At 38.6% G+C, this 16,562-nt stretch overlaps 1 protein-coding gene across 1 annotated transcript; it reads right to left on the reverse strand.

The window, feature by feature from the left end:
- Positions 1-9,863: 9,863 nt before the first annotated feature.
- Positions 9,864-11,870, reverse strand: LOC110603070 (aldehyde oxidase GLOX1). Its single transcript, XM_021740740.1, has 3 exons — positions 11,355-11,870; positions 11,108-11,268; positions 9,864-11,025 (listed from the first exon to the last, which is right to left on the reverse strand). The coding sequence occupies exons 1-3, from the start codon at positions 11,868-11,870 to the stop codon at positions 9,864-9,866; spliced, it is 1,839 nt and encodes a 612-aa protein (XP_021596432.1).
- Between the last annotated feature and the right edge of the window lie 4,692 nt (positions 11,871-16,562).

Genomic DNA, 16,562 nt, shown 5'->3' on the forward strand with positions numbered 1-16,562 from the left:
TTCATTGAGCTGTACAATCTATACATGATCTAACAAAATTACAAAAAAGAAATAACAAAAAACCTAGGATTGATCCGACCTCCTCTAGACTCTGAGTGGATGATGTGGAAAGAAGGATAAACTAAGAGATGAGGACTGCTGAGTGGATCACCAAAAAGGAACTGAAATATTAAAAGAAATAAGAGTGAGTACAACATACTCAGTGAGCGGATAAATAAATAACACAGGGGAAAAGATAAGTTTAGGTACTTAATAGTACCTAATATTTAGCTAAAATAAGTTAGCTGAATAAATACAATGTAATTCCATCAATATAAAATAAACTGTGAAAAATAGAATCCGCATACACTCATAATATATTCCCTACTGATAATGCTGGCATCTCAGGTATAATAAAATAATAACAGCCTGAGAGCAATGCTGGCATCTTAGGCTCTATAATGACAAATTTGGCCCAAGAGCTAATGAAATACTGGTCATACACATGTGCAGAGCTACCCCCAAAGGGTGACCACCTGACATACGCCTCAAAGGCTGTCTGTATATCAAGCGCTGTCCCAAAGACAGTATAAATATATATATCATGCTGAAAATAAATCACATGTCATCAAGGTGTTATCTGTTCGGTGCATATACAGAGTGTAATCGGCTATTTATTCAGCTGTGCTTTAAATTCAATTTTCATTTATTTCAGAAATATAAATTAACTTTATACTTTCCCATTTTAACTAAACAAAGTAACATATACACATATAAATATATTTAGGAAAAAAAATTAATGTTATATATTTATCCACTTACGAGAATACTTGGAACAAAAGACCTAGGTCGCAGGAGGACCCCTATTATCTACCCTGGACGTTGGATCCTCTCCTAGAATTAAAAAGAAAATAAAATAATATATCAAATAATAAAAAAATACTCTAGGACAATAATATAAAACGTAAAATACGAAATTTTAAATATATTTTTATATATATTTTTAAGAAAATTTCAGCAGTATTTCGGCATAGTTAGTCCTCCCAAAAATACCCAAACTCAACAAAAATACTCAATAAGCTGTAAATATTATTTAAATCAACCTATGAAAATCATAAATCCCAAAAATAAATATTAAAACTCATGAATTAAATCTAACTAAACATATACCCTTTTATTCTCAAATCACTAAAATCACTATTAAAAGGTAGAGAAAATAAATTATATCGTAAAAGTTTGAATAAAAGGGACAAAACTCACCTACCCAATTTTGGAGCCTCTAGAAGAAAATATTGAATTTCTGAACAGGAAGTAAGTTTAATCAGGATCTAGCTGAAGGATCTTAGAAGTTTAAAGGGTGGTTGGGTTGAGAAGGAGATTTGGATTAAAGAGAAGGATTTTTTTTTTTTTTAAAACAAACACAGAGGCTCTGTTTTCTGGAGGAAGAAGATGGCATGTGGTTTCGGGAATGTTTCGGGACATTCCCGAAACCAGAGCTTTAATGCTCACTTTCTCTCTCTTTTTTTTTTTTAAATAATTTTCTCTTTATATAAAATATATTTATGGGCCTCACTTTTTTTTTTCTTTTAAAACGGGCTGGGCCTAACAATTCTCTCCTCCTAAAAGAAATTTCGTCCTCGAAATTTTACATACCTGGTGAAGGGAATAAATGTGGAAATTGAATTTGCATATTCTCTTCTTTTTCCCAGGTAGCTTCTTTAGCAGAATGGTTACTCCATTGAACTTTAACCAGGGGTATTATCTTGCTCCTTAGAACCTTCTCTTCTCTGGCAATGATCTCTATTGGCTCTTCTTCATATGTTAAATCTTCCCTCAACTCGATAGGCTGTTTATGGAGGATGTGGGAAGGGTCATTTCTGTATCTCCTTAACATAGATACATGGAAGACATCATGAATTCGAGATAGCTCTGGAGGTAGTGCTAAACGATAAGCAACTGGTCCAATTCTCTCTAAAATCTCATATGGTCCTATGAATCGCGGACTCAATTTCCCACGTTTGCCAAAACGTACAACCCCTTTCCAAGGAGAGATCTTTAGGAATACCTTGTCGCCAACATTATATTCAATATCCCTTCTCTTTAGATCTGCATAACTCTTCTGTCTGTCTTGTGCTGCTTTTAATATACTTCTGATCATCTGAATTTTATTTATAGCGTGTTGTACTAGTTCTGGACCTTCTAATTGTCTTTCCCCTACCTCATTCCAACACAATGGTGTTCTGCATCTCCTCCCATATAAAGCTTCATAAGGAGCCATGCCGATACTTGAATGATAACTATTATTATAAGAAAACTCCATTAAATGCACATACCTATCCCAACTTCCTTTAAACTCCATCACACAAGCTCTCAGCATATCCTCCAAGGTCTGGATAGTTCTTTCTGATTGACCATCAGTCTGAGGGTGAAAGGAAGTGCTAAACTTCAACTTCGTGCCTAAAGCATTTTGCAAACTAGGCCAAAAATGAGAAGTGAATCTTGGATCTCTATCTGAAACAATAGAAACTGGAGCACCATGAAGTCTTACAATCTCATTGACATAGATCTCTGCTAACTTGTCTAAAGAATAATCCATCCTGATAGGCAAAAAGTGTGCTGACTTGGTTAATCTATCAACTATCACCCATACTGCATTATGTCCATGCGAAGTACGAGGTAACCCAGAAACAAAATCCATAGTAATGTGTTCCCACTTCCATTCCGGAATAGAGAGCGGTTGCAGCTTTCCTGTTGGATATTGATGTTCTGCTTTAATCTGTTGGCAAACTAAGCATGTGGACACAAAGTCAGCTATTTCTTTCTTCATACCTGGCCACCAATAGTTTTCTCTAAGATCTTTGTACATTTTTGTACTTCCTGGATGCATAGAGTAAGCAGAACAATGGGCTTCCTCCATAATCTCTCTCTTCAAGCTTTCTACTCTGGGCACACATAGTCTATCACCAAACATTAAAGTCCCATCCTCCCTTAGGGGAAAGTCGGTACGGGTGCCATCTCTTACTTCATTTCTGATCGTACTCAACTGCTCATCTTGATTTTGGGCTTCTCTGACTCTTTCTATCAACACTGGTCGAACTTTGAGAGTTGCTAACAATGCTCCTGCATGGAAGCCGAACTGTTTTGAGATAGGCCAAATTACTAAAGGACTTGCGACTAAGGGCATTAGCTTTACCTGGATGATATTCAATGGTACAGTCGTAGTCCTTAAGTAACTCAATCCACCGTCTCTGCCTTAAATTCAACTCATTCTGTGTGAGAAGATACTTCAAACTCTTATGATCTGTAAAAATCTGGCACGTCACGCCATAAAGATAATGCCTCCATGTCTTTAATGCAAACACAACTGCAGCTAATTCCAGATCATGGGTGGGATAATTTACTTCATGTGGTCTAAGCTGTCTAGAAGCATAAGCTATCACCTTCCCATGTTGCATGAGTACACAGCCTAAACCCTTGTGAGAAGCATCACTATACACCACAAATCCATCTGTACCTGAGGGTAAGGTAAGAACTAGGACTGATGTGAGACACATTTTAAGCTTCTCAAAACTCTCTTGACATTCATCTGTCCATTCAAACTTTGCATTCTTTCGAAGGAGTTTAGTCAATGGTGCTGCAATGATGGAGAAATCCTAAACAAAGCGACGATAATACCCTGCTAAGTCCAGAAAACTTCTAACCTCTGTAACATTTGTTGGAGGATCCCAATTGACTACTGCTTCAATCTTCTTAGGATCAACCAAAACTCCATCTGCTGAGATAACATGCCCCAAGAAAACCACCCGATCAAGCCAGAACTCACATTTGCTCAATTTAGCATATAGTTGTTTATCTCTCAAAATTTGTAGTACTATCCGTAAATGCATCTCATGCTCTTCCTTGCTACGGGAATATACTAAGATGTCATCAATAAACACAATAACAAAGCTATCCAAGTAGGACTTGAACACCCTATTCATGAGATCCATAAAAGCAGCGGGTGCATTAGTTAACTTGAAAGGCATAACGAGGAACTCATAATGCCCGTAACGAGTTCTGAAGGCTGTCTTAGGTATTTCAGACTCCTTGATCTTCAATTGATGATACCCAGACCGCAAATCAATCTTAGAGAATACCTTAGCACCTTGAAGCTGATAAAAAAGATCATCAATGCGGGGTAAAGGATACTTATTTCGCACTGTGACTCGATTCAATTGTCTGTAGTCAATACATAACCTTAAGGAACCATCCTTCTTCTTCACAAATAGCACAGGGGCTCCCCAAGGTGAAACACTGGGTCTTATGAAACATTTATTAAGTAGCTCCTGCAATTGTGCTTTTAACTCCTTCAATTCTGCTGGGGCCATTCTGTATGGTGCCATAGAAATAGGAGCTGTACCTGGATTCAAATCAATAGAGAATTCAATCTCTCTATCTGGAGGTAACCCAGGAAGCTCTTCAGGAAATACATCAGGAAACTCGCTTACTACTGGTATATCTTCCAATTTAGGTTCTTCCCGACTACTGTCCATCACATAGGCTAAATATGCTTAACAACCCTTCCGAAGCATCTTCCTAGTAGTCATGGCGGAAATCACATAAGAAGGAAGTAAACGCCTCTCCCCAAAGAAAGTGAACTTAGACCCTTCTGGACTATTAAATACCACTGATTTCTCAAAGCAATCTATTGTGGCATGATGACGAGATAACCAGTCCATACCTAAGATGACATCCAGATCTTGTAGACACAAAGGAACTAGATCCACTAACAACTCATGGTCGCCCAACTTAACAACACAATCCCTATACACATGTTCACATACTACAGAATCCCCAACTGGAGTACTCACAGCTAATCCACAGTCTAAAGGTTTTAAGTCTCTATCAGCATGCTTAGAGAAGGATTGAGATACGAAAGAGTGAGTGGAACCAGGATCTATAAGAATGTGTGCATCTTTACCAAAAATAGTTAACATACCAGTCACCACCTCTGGAGATGCTCGTGCCTCTTGCTGTGTCATAGCAAAGACTCGGGCTTGAGTGTGAGGTCTACCAGGTTGCATCGTTGGTCTAGACTGAGAAGATGAAGTAGCTCCACTGGCTCTACTTGTGCCAGGCCCAACTTGTGCCGTAGGTACACCCTGTGATGGTGTCACACCATACCTTAGATTCTGAGGCGCCACTGATCCTTGCTGAGAACCACTGTCTCTGGCTATCAGCAATGGACAATCTCTCTTAAAATGTCCCGAAGAACCACATTCAAAACAATCCCTATCGAATTTTCTGCACTCCCCAGCATGATGTTTACCACAGGTGACACATTGAGGAAAAAGTCTCTTCCTTTGTTTAAAACCAGAATCATATCCTTGTCCTTGTCCACGTTTCTGTGCCCCAAAGGAACTACCCACTGGCTGTGCTACTGAACTCTGACTAGATTGTGGTCGAGCAACCTACTGCTCTGTGTTAACAAAGGAACCTCTACCGCTACCACTGTATCCAGATTGGGACTGAAATGAACTGCTCCCTCTCTTAGCTGGTCTTTCTCTGAACCCTTGTGAGCCCTGCAAATGCTTTCTACTCATCTTCTGTTCATACTCTTTCTCTTCTTGCTTAACTTTTTCAACATTCAAAGCTGCTTCCACCAATTCTCTGAAATTATTACCTCTGAACCAGGTCATAGATGATCTGATATTAACATGTAGACCCTGTCTGAATCGGTCACATTTTGCTTCCTCAGAAGGCAATATATCTGAAACAAAGCAATAAAGATCTTCAAACTTGTCAACATACTCTCTTATTGAGAGGCTTCCCTGAAACAACCTGAAAAAGGCATCCTGTTTTCCTTTCCTGTAACTATCTAACAAATATTCCTGGCGAAATTCATGAATAAATTGATCCCAAGTCAGTCTGACTCCATGTCTATGATGAATGCCATCAAACCAAGCATCAACCTTACCCTGAAGCAAACCATTTACATTATCTACCTTCTCTGGATCAGTCAACTTCATTAATTCAAACACTTTTAGCACTTTCTTTAACCATTTATCTGCAATGTCAGCATCAGAGGAACCCTCAAAATCATAAGCTCCCAAACGTCTAGCACGATCCACTACCTCCCACGGATCTCTAGGTTTGGCTGTAACAACAGCTGTAACTACTTGTGCCACAAAAGCACCCAAGTCTGCATTTATCTGGAAAGGATGGGCTGGTGCTACAGGTGGAACAAAAGGTGGAACTGCAGGTGCAACTGCAGGTGCCGAGGAAGGCGATGGTGTAGTCGGATATGCCCCTGATTCAACACCATGAGAAACAGATTCTCCATGTCCTTCTCGGCTCTCAGATAACTCATGATCTGCCACCCCTTCAAGAGGCAGAGGTGCAATTGTAGGATCCCTAGTAGGTCGACCAATATCAGCTAATCTAGCTATACGAACACCACGGCCCCGACTTCTATTACCTACTCTGGGCGGCATTGTCCTACAAACGAAAATATGAAAAGAATTAACAGAATATAATTAAAAATACTGACTCGAGGAAAGTCTACAGAATCTATAACCCTAAGCTCTGATACCAAAAATTGTCACACCCAATCCCCAACTGTAGAGACTGATATGACCCAGAAAACTGACAGAACTTCCCCTGATATTTATACATATAAAAACATGTAACCTGCTATAATTTCAAATTATAAAACCTATAGGAGAGAAAACTGATAGCTGGACTAGTCAATCCATAATATATTTACAACAACACAATATATTCTTCATTGAGCTGTACAATCTATACATGATCTAACAAAATTACAAAAAATAAATAACAAAAGACCTAGGATTGATCCGACCTCCTCTAGACTCTGAGTGGATGATGTGGAAAGAAGGATAAACTAAGAGATGAGGACTGCTGAGTGGATCACCAAAAAGGAACTGAAATATTAAAAGAAATAAGAGTGAGTACAACATACTCAGTGAGCGGATAAATAAATAACACAGGGGAAAAGATAAGTTTAGGTACTTAATAGTACCTAATATTTAGCTAAAATAAGTCAGCTGAATAAATACAATGTAATTCCATCAATATAAAATAAACTGTGAAAAATAGAATCCGCATACACTCATAATATGTTCCCTGCTGATAATGCTGGCATCTCAGGTATAATAAAATAATAATAGCCTGAGAGCAATGCTGGCATCTTAGGCTCTATAATGACAAATTTGGCCCAAGAGCTAATGAAATGCTGGTCATACACATGTGCAGAGCTACCCCCAAAGGGTGACCACCTGACATACGCCCCAAAGGCTGTCTGTATATCAAGCGTTGTCCCAAAGACAGTATAAATATATATATCATGCTGAAAATAAATCACCTGTCATCAAGGTGTTATCTGTTCGGTGCATATACAGAGTGTAATTGGCTATTTATTCAGCTGTGCTTTAAATTCAATTTTCATTTATTTCAGAAATATAAATTAACTTTATACTTTCCCATTTTAACTAAACAAAGTAACATATACACATATAAATATATTTAGGAAAAAAAATCAATGTTATATATTTATCCACTTACTAGAATACTTGGAACAAAAGACCTAGGTCGCAGGAGGACCCCTATTATCTACCCTGGACGTTGGATCCTCTCCTAGAATTAAAAAGAAAATAAAATAATATATCAAATAATAAAAAAAATACTCTAGGACAATAATATAAAACGTAAAATATGAAATTTTAAATATATTTTTATATATATTTTTAAAAAAATTTCAGCAGTATTTCGGTATAGTTAGTCCTCCCAAAAATACCCAAACTCAACAAAAATACTCAATAAGCTGTAAATATTATTTAAATCAACCTATGAAAATCATAAATTCCAAAAATAAATATTAAAACTCATGAATTAAATCTAACTAAACATATACCCTTTTATTCTCAAATCACCAAAATCACTATTAAAAGGTAGAGAAAATAAATTATATCGTAAAAGTTTGAATAAAAGGGACAAAACTCACCTACCCAATTTTGGAGTCTCTAGAAGAAAATATTGAATTTCTGAACAGGAAGTAATTTTAATCAGGATCTAGCTGAAGGATCTTAGAAGTTTAAAGGGTGGTTGGGTTGAGGAGATTTAGATTAAAGAGAAGGATTTTTTTTTTTTAAAAAACAAACACAGACGCTCTGTTTTCTGGAGGAAGAAGATGGCATGTGGTTTCGGGAATGTTTCGGGACATTCCCGAAACCAGAGCTTTAATGCTCACTTTCTCTTTTTTTTTTTTAAAATAATTTTCTTTTTATATAAAATATATTTATGGGCCTCACTTTTTTTTTTCTTTTAAAACGGGCTGGGCCTAACAGGTCGACCTAAGCAGACCTGTGCAGAGAGATCGACTTAAGCAGATCTGTGCGCGAGGAGGTCGACCTAAGAAGGCCTTTGCGAAGACAACTCATTAGTTTATCATACCTTACCACGTAGACCTATTTTATAGTGATAACTTATTATCTATAAACGATTATTGTGTAATACAGGAAGTGATGTGGGATATATAATTTGCACCGACGTCTCTCAATTTAGATAATAATTTTATTTCAATCACTCAATTAATTTTTATTTATTAAAATAAAATCACTCAATTTCATATTTATTTTTTAAAAAATTCCATATCTTACTTATAATAGCAAATTTACAGATTAAATAAATCTAAATTACTTATTTTATCCCTCTTTCTTCAAAGAATAAGTGGTTATTTTATCTCCTTTTATGGTTAATTAGATTAATTTATTAATTATTAATAAAATTATTTATTAGAAAAATATTATATATTATTTGTTATTAATAAAAGTTTAAATTGAAGAACAGGAAAAACTATAATAAATAAATTTTAAATTTTATAATAATATTAATATTTTTATTGTAATATGATACCTTACCAATATTTTAATTTTACATAAATAAAATAAAAAAATAAATATTAAATGATATTTTATGAATTATAATTTATTAATATTAGTTTAGTGTTTAAAATTTTGAATTTGGCCATAAATATGTTCAAATATATTTTTTATCGATGATATTTTAAAAATTAGAATATGCATATATGTTTTTCTACATATTGTATTTATTCTGTTATTAATACATATCATATAATTTAAACATAATAGAAAAGTAGTTTATTAACTAAATTAACAGCAGTGGATGGTATGATTTGAAAATATAAAATGTAAATAAAATAATAAAAAATTTGTGCAATGTGCATGGAAATTTGCAATTAATAATTAATTTAATTATGAAAAATAAAAAAGAGAAAAAAGGCAAAATAGTATTTTTATTATTTTTTTTAGGGAAAACATGGGTAATTTAAATCTCTTTTAACTACTATAGACTTCTTTTGAAATAAATATGAAATTCAGGAATTTTATTTTAATAAAGTTGAGGAATAGGGGGTGAAAATGATCTAAATGATACGTGTAAGAATAACTTCTGAATTAATTAATTAATTAGCGAAGAGTCTTAGCATTCATATTTGCTGTTTACACTTGGCAGCCTCCTCTTTCTCAACAATTTTATGAATCCACAGTTTGGGAAAGTGTCATGGAAGAAATTCAATGATTACATTTTCAGATACATGATTACTTTCCAACTTGATCCATTTTTTACTTTTTTTTTTTTAATTCTTAAGGTTTTTTTTGTCAAAAAAAAAAAAAAAAAACAGTTCACACGATTAACAAAGCACAAAGGCGCAGAGCTCAAACTGATGAAGTTACCACGCAAACATTAATAGCATGAAAAATTTTAATATTCAAATGGATTTTTTTTGTTTTTGACATGGATATAGAATCATGAAAATAGAAAAAAACAAAAAACATACAGAACCAAGTAGACATCATGAATTAGCTTCACTTGATCTGCACCCATTTGGCAACGCTGGGGACTCCTTGGTAAACAACAGAGAACAGATAAAATCCAGGGGGAGCAATCATGTTGCTCGGTGGTGCGACCGCCACGATCGTGTGGGTTCCTACATTGCTCTTCACCTCTTTCAATCCCAAGTCTATAAGTCTTTGATTCATGGAGACTCCATGGGTAGTAAAAGCAGGACAATACATTGCCACTTTCAGATCTTGCTGCTGCACTTGGGATCCCTCTAACTTGATTTGAACCGCGACGTTGCCTCCATAGGTGATCGCACTAGGCATGCCCTGAATCACTGGTCTCTTCTTAGCCAGTGCAGGATTCAAGTATGGTGGAGAGAATTTCTCGATTCTAAGCTCAGTAGGATACATGGCATCGTAAATATAGCCATTGTTTGTGTTGCTGCCGCCGACAAGGACTTTTCCGTCCGGCAGAACTGCAGAAACTGAATGGTACATTCTGGGAATGTTGGAAGGTGCTAACTCGGTGAACCTTTCGCCTTTTTTGGCTCTTGGGTTATATAAAACTGGGGCAAAATTTGGTTCTCTGGCAAATCCCCAGCCTGAAGCTCCTCTTTTAGCACCATTGAGTATGAGGGCCTCTCCAGTAGGAAGAATCATCATGTCGCCCATAACGCGTGGTGTTGGCATGAGCTCTCTCCTCCAAACAGAGTCGTTACCTGTGATTTTCATTCTTGCACAGTCTTGAAGTGCAGTATAGAATATATTTTTCTCGGCTTTAGAGTACGAATCTTTGTGTGCAGAACCACCACAAATCAAGACTTCTGTGTTGACCATCGTCTGACCCTCGGCCTTAAGTTTTAGTGGGAGGAGAGCGGCCATTCCAGAGGCTGGGTAGTTGCGGTGCCCACCGGGGAGGACAGGGAACTCGCGGACGATCTTGTTAGACTTGGGACTGAGCAAAACGGAGCGACTGTTGGCGAAGATGAAGACATTGCCATCAGTGGAGAGGAAGACAAATGGGTACAAATTGTTCTCCTCTGGGTCGGTGGTTTGGCGGAGGAACTCGAACAAGAAAGGTTTAGCATTGCACTTTCCTTCCGCCGGAATGTACTCGTAGCTGAAGGCATCACGGCCACCAACCACGATAAATCCACCGTCTGCCAATGTTGCTTGTGTCGAATACCTTGCATAATCAGGAAACAAACCTGAGGAAATTTCTTATGAAGAAATATATGAAAACAAAATGATCGAACATGAAATGATACCATCTACGATCTGCAAGTGCAGTTGGGTACTCTCTCCAGTTGCAGCCTTTGCAGGTGCCAAGGTATCTAACAGTATTTGCACCACCTTGAAAGCCACCAGTGCTCACAAGATTTCCATTAACATCGAGACCTCCAGAAGAGCACCATGTATCAGTGTGGAGCTGCCGTGAAAATGATTTCATTATCGTTAGAAAAAGAACCATCATCCAAATACACGTTAGCTAACATTTGTGATTTGGACACATACCTCAAGAGGAGTAAGTTTTGCGTTGTTAATGTCATACAATACTGAATGACACCAGCAATCCTTTTCACCTGTGGTTTTGTTAAGAATACGACATTCTCCATTAGGTAATCGGATATTAGATATCTTCCAAATGGTGGCATCGTACATCAAGACCTGGTTAATTTTAGGAAGCAAAATTGCATGCATGGCGGAGACGCCAGAATTCTTAGAAACCAACTCCCATGCACCTTTGAATCCAAGAGTTGCCAAATTAGGACTATCAGGAGGACCGTTTTGAGGCTTATTAGAAGCTGGGGCAGCAACATCATCACCTTGAATTTGAGTCCCAAAATCATCAGGTACTTTCACTTTCTTGTAATCATCAGGATTTCCAAATGGGTTTCCGAACAATTCATGAGGCCCTAATATATGTTCCTTGTTTAAGACCTGGTAAGCATTTGGCTGATCAAACTTCTCAGCAAAGCCAGAAACAAAGAACAAAGGAAGAATAAAGAGAGATTTTATTATGATAGCCATTATTGATTGAGAAACAAGAATTATTATTAGATACACACTTCGCTTCCGCGCTCGACTTCTTCGCGGAAGCGTCTTTTATTCACTGCTTTTCATTCCCTTGCTGTATCCAAGGGATTTATAGAGGCTTGGGACATGCAAAAATAGAAAGTTTGTTTTTCTGTTTAGATTCGAACTGCACGTATTGTGGATCTGAACAATACAAGTGCAATCAGTTGCTAAATGTTAAGAAATGCAAAAATAGCGGGACCGATTCAGTTCCAGGACTCGGGAGGAGCTAGCGGACAGTCTTCAAGAGATGCTCCTCATGGTGACTTACTTCATCATTTTGGACTATTCTTATTCTTGTAATTTCTTTTAACATCTTTTGTTTTTTTATTTCTTTTGCCAGGTGCTGTGAAACAGCCGGGCCCAAACTGACCCAAATAACTTTTAGACCCATTTTCTACTTGGCCCAAAATGGTTAACCCAAGTTATTTAGTAGTGTTGTGCTAGCTAATATATACAAATTCAATTTCTCAGCTGCTGCCGATGCGGGACAGATTTGCGCCGCAAATCCGCCAAGCTAGCAGCTCAAGCTGCTGACCGTTACACTCGGTCCCGCTAAATTTTGCGACGTCATCGTCGCAACTGAATCCATGACAATTGCTAACCAGGACCGGACCCTTGGGTATTGTGGTTCGCTAGTACCTCGGGTGGCTCCACCTCGTCTCTCACGGGTAGCCCTTTCCTCGCAGGCCCACTAGCTCCGCATAATTTTTTTGACCCAGGTGGCTCTGATACCAATTGAAACAACCGGGCCCGAACTGACCCAAATAACTTTTAGACCCATTTTCCACTTGGCCCAAAATGGTTAACCCAAGTTATTTACTAGTGTCGTGCTAGCTAATATATACAAATTCAATTTCTCAGCTGCTGCCGATGTGGGACAGATTTGCGCCGCAAATCCGCCAAGCTAGCAGCTCAAGCTGCTGACCGTTAAACTATTTTTTAAAATATATTTATATGTGAATATGTTATGTTGTTTATTTAAGTTGGGAAAGGATAATGATAATTTATATATCTTGAATAAATGAAATTTAAAGCACAGCTGAATAAATAGCCGATTACACTCTGTATATGCACCAAACAGATAACATCTTGATGACGGGTGATTTATTTTCAGCATGATATATATCGTTATACTGTCTTTGGGACAGCGCTTGATATACAGATAGCCTTTGGGGCGTATGTTAGGTGGTCACCCTTTGGGGGTAGCTCTGCACATGTGTATGAACAGTATTTTATTTGCTCTTGGGCCAAATTTGTCATTATAGAGCCTAAGATGCCAGCATTGCTCTCAGGCTGTCATTATTTTATTATACCTGAGATGCCAGCATTATCTGCAGGATACATATTATGAGTGTATGCGGATTCTATTTTTCACAGTTTATTTTATATTGATGGCATTAAATTGTATTTATTCAGCTGATTTATTTTAGATAAATATTAGGTACTATGAAGTACCTAAACTTATCTTTTCCCCTGTGTTATTTATTTATCCGCTCACTGAGTAGTTTGTACTCACCCCTTATATTTCTCTTAATATTTCAGTTCCTTTTTGGTGATCCGCTCAGCAGTCCTCATCTCCTAGTTCATCCTTCATTCCACATCGTCCACTCAGAGTTTAGAGGAGGTCGGACCACTCTTGGGTCTTTTGTTTTTTTTTTCTTTTTATAAAGTTTGTTAGATCATGTATAGATTGTACAGCCCAATGAAGAGGGTATTGTGTTGTTGTAAATGTATTATGGATTGACTAGTCCAGTTATCAGTTTGCTCTCCTATATGTTTTATAATTTGGACTGATAGCAGGTTACATGTTTTTATAAGTATATAATTATCAGGGGAAGTTCTGTCAGTTTTCTGGGTCATATCAGTCTCTACAGTTGGGGTTGGGTGTGACATGCTGGGTGTCTTTATGGAGATCGATGAGCGTGACCAGTCCCTTCAGAGCTCGGTGGACCGTCAAATTGAAGAGGCCCACCATGAAAAAAATCTCGCAGCTACGAGTGACGCCCGGAGCCAGCTCGATGCCGCCTAAGGCCATCTGGAGACCCTTAGGGGTGCATTGGCCCGAGCTTAAGAAGATGTCGAAAAAACTGATGAGAGAGCAGCTGCAGCAGAGTCTCGTCGTGATGAGGGTTTGGCTCAGTTGTCTTCTATGGAGGAAACCCAGCGAGAGAGTGATGAAGCCGTGGCTCAACGTGACAAGGCCTGGCGTCAGTGTGAGGCAGCTAGAGTAGATCGTGATGATTTGTAGGCCAGTTTCGAGATGGTGATATCCCAGAGGAAAGAGGCCTTAGCTTGGATTGTCATCCTTCAGCAGGAGCTTAGCAAGCGCACCGATGACCTGAAAGGCCTGACTTTGGCGACAGTGGAATCAAAACTTTAGCAACAACAATTCTGACAAGAGATTAAGGCTTTGGAAAGGAGGTGTTCTGCCCTGCTTGAGGACGCCAAGCTTATTGAGGACAAGGTCCGGTTGGCCTGTGAGGAGCACTTGCAGGAGTACAAGAGCTTTGCTGAGCTGAAAACTTAGATCGATTAGGCTTGTTAGAGATGCTTACAGGAGTACAAAGACTCTTCGAAGTTAAAGACTGAGATCAAACAAGCCTATTGTAATATCCAGCTCGAGTCTGACGTCGAAATTCTACGTTCCGGTGGAATTCAGGATGTTGGAATCTTTGAGAAGGGTAAGATTTATGTTTTTCTACAGGAATGTAGTATGTTTTAATGTTTTAACTTTAAATGGAACGCAGTGTTTGAAAGAAAAGCACCAAGGAAGAAAAGCACTAAGGAAGAAAAGCCAGGTTCGGCCGCCGAAGGTGAAAGTTCGGCCGCCGAACATGCATGGCTTTCGATTTCACGATAGGCCGCCGAAGGTGGTCTGGCCAGCCACCTATAAAAGGCCCTCAGTCGGTTGAAAGGATAAGGATTGCCTTTTTCTTTCACTTTCAGAGGTGAGACCTTGTCTTCCTTAGGTATGTTTCATGTTTTCATCAAATCATGCAAAGGTTTGATTGGTTTTAATGTTTTTTTGAAGGTTTTGAGCTTAAAACATAAGAGTTTGAAGGAGAGTTGCTCCATATCTCCACGTTAGGATCGTTCATCTTCTTGTTTTCAAGAGGTAAGTGAAGATCCTGAACTATTTGTTATGATTTATGAAGGTTTTATGCTCGATTTTTGGGTCGTTACACCTGTGAGGATCATCTTCAACATTACAAGGACTCCTCTGAGCTGAAGGCCAAGATCGATGAGGCCTGCGAGGCGCGACTTGCAGAGTTCAAGGCTTCTGACGCTATGAAAGAGGAAATTTGGTGCAAGGCCTTCCGCATATTCACCTCCGAGTTCAACCAAGGCCTCAAGGCAGCCAGGGATGCCCCCTCCACCCCACTAGCTCAGCTCCGAGCTCTTGAAACAGACTCTGACGGTGAGGAGGTGCGCTATGGGGAGGATGATGTCCCATTGCCTAAAAGTGCTCCTCTTTTTATCAGCCTCTCGATCTCACTGATCAGCTGGTATGAGTGTAGTGGTATTGGCAATACTTATCAGGATCCTTCTGACTTGCTTCGACCCTCATGGGTTTGGACCATTGAAGGAACTCCTTGTCTTGAACTGCCATGAGCACTTCGGCTCTGGAGACATTGAGGGGGGTGATTGTCTTAGGGACCCAGGGTGGAAACGATCTTTGCTCCCTCTTGTCCGAAGGCTGCCTGTATGCCTCTGGGCCTTTGTTTGTCTCCTCTCCGATCTCTCTGACCTTCTTTCTTCTGAGGCTTTCCCCCTATCTGCAGCTTCCCTGGCGAATCTACTAGTCGTTAAGGTGTCGTCTTGCCTTATATATTTCTCTGCTCTTTTCATTAGTTCCGTCAGGGAGGTGGGTGGCTTTCTACTCAGTGAGCCAAAGAACTCCAGAGAGGTGGTTCCCTTCTGTATGGCTTCCATTGCTCGGCTTTCATCCAGCTCCGGGGTTTGTAGGGCCTCCGTGTTGAAACGGGCTACATATTCTCGCAGGGACTTATTTTTCTTCTGCTGACTATTTTCAGATAACTGGTTTTCCTCTCAGCCAGAGCTCCCGCTATGAACCAGCTGATGAAAATGTTGGCGAGGTCGCCGAAACTCCTGATACTCCCAGCTTCCAAGCTGTTAAACTAGGCCCTCACTAGTCCTGAGAGCATTGTAGGGAATACCTTGCATATCAAGGCGTCCGATAAGGTTTGCAACTCCATGAACTTCTTATAGTTCAAGATGTGTTCTCTTAGATTTTCCGTCCCATCATACGTCGCCATGGGAGGCATCATGAACTTCTTAGGAATGGTCTCCTATTTGATCCACCCCGAGAAAGGCGAGGAGGTGGGCAAAAGGGTTTGACTGTGGTCTTGACAGAGCATATTTTAGCCCATTTTATCATGATATTATTGATGTTTATTTACATCTTTTCTACCTAATTTTGTGGTTTTAATAATGTTTTGCAGAAATTAGGTGTAAAGAGACATTCTGGTGAAAATGCTCTTAAAACTGCCAAAAAGTGCTAAAAAAGGAAAGTGCCAAAAAAGAAAAGTTTTCAAATATGGAAAGTGCTAAATAAGGAAAGTTTTCTGATAAGGAAAGTGCCAGAAAAGGAAAGCACAATCAACAGATTCTTTGAAATTCAAA

Source organism: Manihot esculenta, chromosome 16 (assembly GCF_001659605.2).
Source record: "Manihot esculenta cultivar AM560-2 chromosome 16, M.esculenta_v8, whole genome shotgun sequence".
Classification (NCBI taxonomy): Eukaryota; Viridiplantae; Streptophyta; class Magnoliopsida; order Malpighiales; family Euphorbiaceae; genus Manihot; species Manihot esculenta.

What these genes read in the sequence shown, in the direction of transcription:
- LOC110603070 (XM_021740740.1), bottom strand. Translation starts at nt 11,870, where the DNA reads ATGGCTATCATAATAAAATCTCTCTTTATTCTTCCTTTGTTCTTTGTT. An exon ending in CAAAACTTACTCCTCTTGAG is followed by an intron (nt 11,269 to 11,354) that starts GTATGTGTCCAA and finishes TTTTCACGGCAG; the next exon opens with CTCCACACTGATACATGGTG. An exon ending in GCACTTGCAGATCGTAGATG is followed by an intron (nt 11,026 to 11,107) that starts GTATCATTTCAT and finishes TGATTATGCAAG; the next exon opens with GTATTCGACACAAGCAACAT.